Here is a 2,332-nt window from a genome sequence, read left to right on the forward strand (position 1 = left end):
TATATATATAATCATATATATATATAATTATATATATATATAATCGTTAATTACTTCTCATTATCAAATGATTTTGCTGTGTTTCATTCCAGTGCTCAGCTAGTTGTGGTACAGGTTCTAAAACACGAGAAGTGAAATGCATGGACAGCCACTTGAGACACAGTACATTGTGCAACCCTGATAAACGACCTATCACAAGACAGAGCTGTGATTCTCATTCCTGCCACCAGAAACCACTAAACACAGGTAAATTACTCACCTCTAATTAAGAGAGTATTATAAATATCTATTGTCACATTCTTAAATACATAAACATTAGATATATCATTAGATGTATCTTTAATGACTCAGTCACAAATGACTCTTTACAGGGTCACCAGATAGGAGACCTGGCCTGAATGCTTTCTACGGGGTAGAGTTGTTGTTAAACTGGATGAAAGATTAACTCTACAAAGATATAAGACATGACTTAATGATGCTCCAACTTTTCACAGAATTAATAATGTTTTCTACTCTTTCAGATCCATCATGCCAGGATCAAATAAAGTTGTGTCGCCTTGTTGTACAGGCTCGTCTCTGTTCTTACAAGTACTACCAAAGGAAATGTTGTGAAACTTGCTACAAACATCGTGTACATAACAAACACCATCATTCTTCTTAACAACTCTTCAAACTTCCTTGTTATTCTGTATGCTTTGTTTACTTCAGCAATTAAACTCAGTAGTAAATAGATGTCATCAACCCTTGAATCAACAACGATGACATACAATATATAAAACTTTATATTGAAACTATGTCAAACATTACAGTTTAGATATCCCTCTTCCTTACGACTCCTGGCTGTGTGTTCTAGCCAGCATTTATCTGTGTCTTCACCTTTAACACAAATTTATGTCCACAAGAAAACCAACTCATAACTAAGTTTCTGTGTAGTCAAGATTTACATGAGTCCATCAGATTATTTTGATGACATTAATAATTAGTATTGTGTTGTCTTAACTGTTGAATATGGTTTTAACACTTTGCACACAAACAGATACGTACATACAATATATATATATGTATGTGTGTGTGTATGCATGTGTTTGTGTGTGTGTGTGTGTGTGTGTGTGTGTGTGTACATATATACGCTATATAGATATGAATATGTATATACTCATATGTATGTGGTGTGTCAGTCTACATGTGTGTGTGTGTGCTTGGGTATGTAAATTTTATTTGTTTTACATCTGTTTTACCGCACTAGCATGGGAATGTATATGTACATAAATAAATACAGATTATACATCATGGCTAACTTTCAACTTTCATGTCTCCACAAACATTCATCTGACCCTTTTGTTATTCACCAAAAGTTTTAAAATTTGAGGAATTATATCCTTTATCTGACTAATCACTTCACACATCTACTTTACCTGAAGTACATGTATGTGTACACATAAAAACAAACACACACACACACACATGATATGTTTCATCACAAAATGAATTGTGTCTGTGACAGTTCAATACACTTGAACATCTTCATCAGCAAAGTAGCAAAGAAGATGAAAGATGTTCCTTACAAATGTTTATACACTTGAGAATGAGAAGTGGTGATACACGGAAACAGTTGTAATATCATAAACAAAAATATGTACTAATTGATGTGTAAATAAGTTTTTCAAGAGTGTTTAAGTCACTGAAATCAAAATTAAAAAGACAATTTTAATTTACCTTAATGAAATGAACTTTTGTAGTGATTATATGGATAAATATTTTATAATTAAACTAAAAGAACATTTTTCATGTTAAGTAATCAGATTTAGATCAATAAAGTATAGACATTGATATAATTTTCATTTATAAAATCAAGAGCACTCATACCAGGTTTGTAAAGTGTAAAATAATATTATCAAATATACAAGATACAGTAAGACATGATTCATGTCCATTTGATGAGTGAATTATGTAATTGTCACTTAATCTCACAAAGCAAATCCACAGATTTGTCTAGCTGTTTTGCAATCATCCTCATCCTCATCATTGCTTAATGTCTGCTTTCCATGCTGGCATGGGTTGGACAGTTTGAGTGAGGGCTGGCGAGCCAGAAGGCTGCACTGGCCTCCAATCTAATCTGGCAAAATTTCTACAGCTGGAAGCCCTTCCTAACGCCAACCACTCCGCTATTTATGTACCACTGGTACAATGCCCAGTTAGGTGGCACTAGCATTGACCGTGCTTAAATGGTACATTTTACGGGCCACTGGCACAGGATCAAGTCAGGCAACAATTGGCAACAACTAGACTTGAATGATATATATATATATATATATATATATATATATATATA

General features: G+C 33.3%; 1 protein-coding gene across 3 annotated transcripts in view; it reads left to right on the top strand.

Moving 5' to 3' along the window:
- LOC106870936 (thrombospondin type-1 domain-containing protein 4) overlaps positions 1-1,290 on the top strand; it is a 130,006-nt gene extending 128,716 nt beyond the window's left edge. For all 3 annotated transcript variants that reach the window (XM_014917177.2, XM_014917176.2, XM_014917178.2), the window contains 2 exons: positions 93-246; positions 522-1,290. In XM_014917177.2, coding sequence (XP_014772663.1) covers positions 93-246; positions 522-661 — 294 coding nt within the window. In that variant the 3' untranslated portion in view covers positions 662-1,290. The remainder of the gene's footprint in view (positions 1-92; positions 247-521) is intronic.
- Positions 1,291-2,332: the final 1,042 nt, after the last annotated feature.

The sequence above is a fragment of the Octopus bimaculoides genome, chromosome 12 (assembly GCF_001194135.2).
Source record: "Octopus bimaculoides isolate UCB-OBI-ISO-001 chromosome 12, ASM119413v2, whole genome shotgun sequence".
Taxonomy (NCBI): domain Eukaryota; kingdom Metazoa; phylum Mollusca; class Cephalopoda; order Octopoda; family Octopodidae; genus Octopus; species Octopus bimaculoides.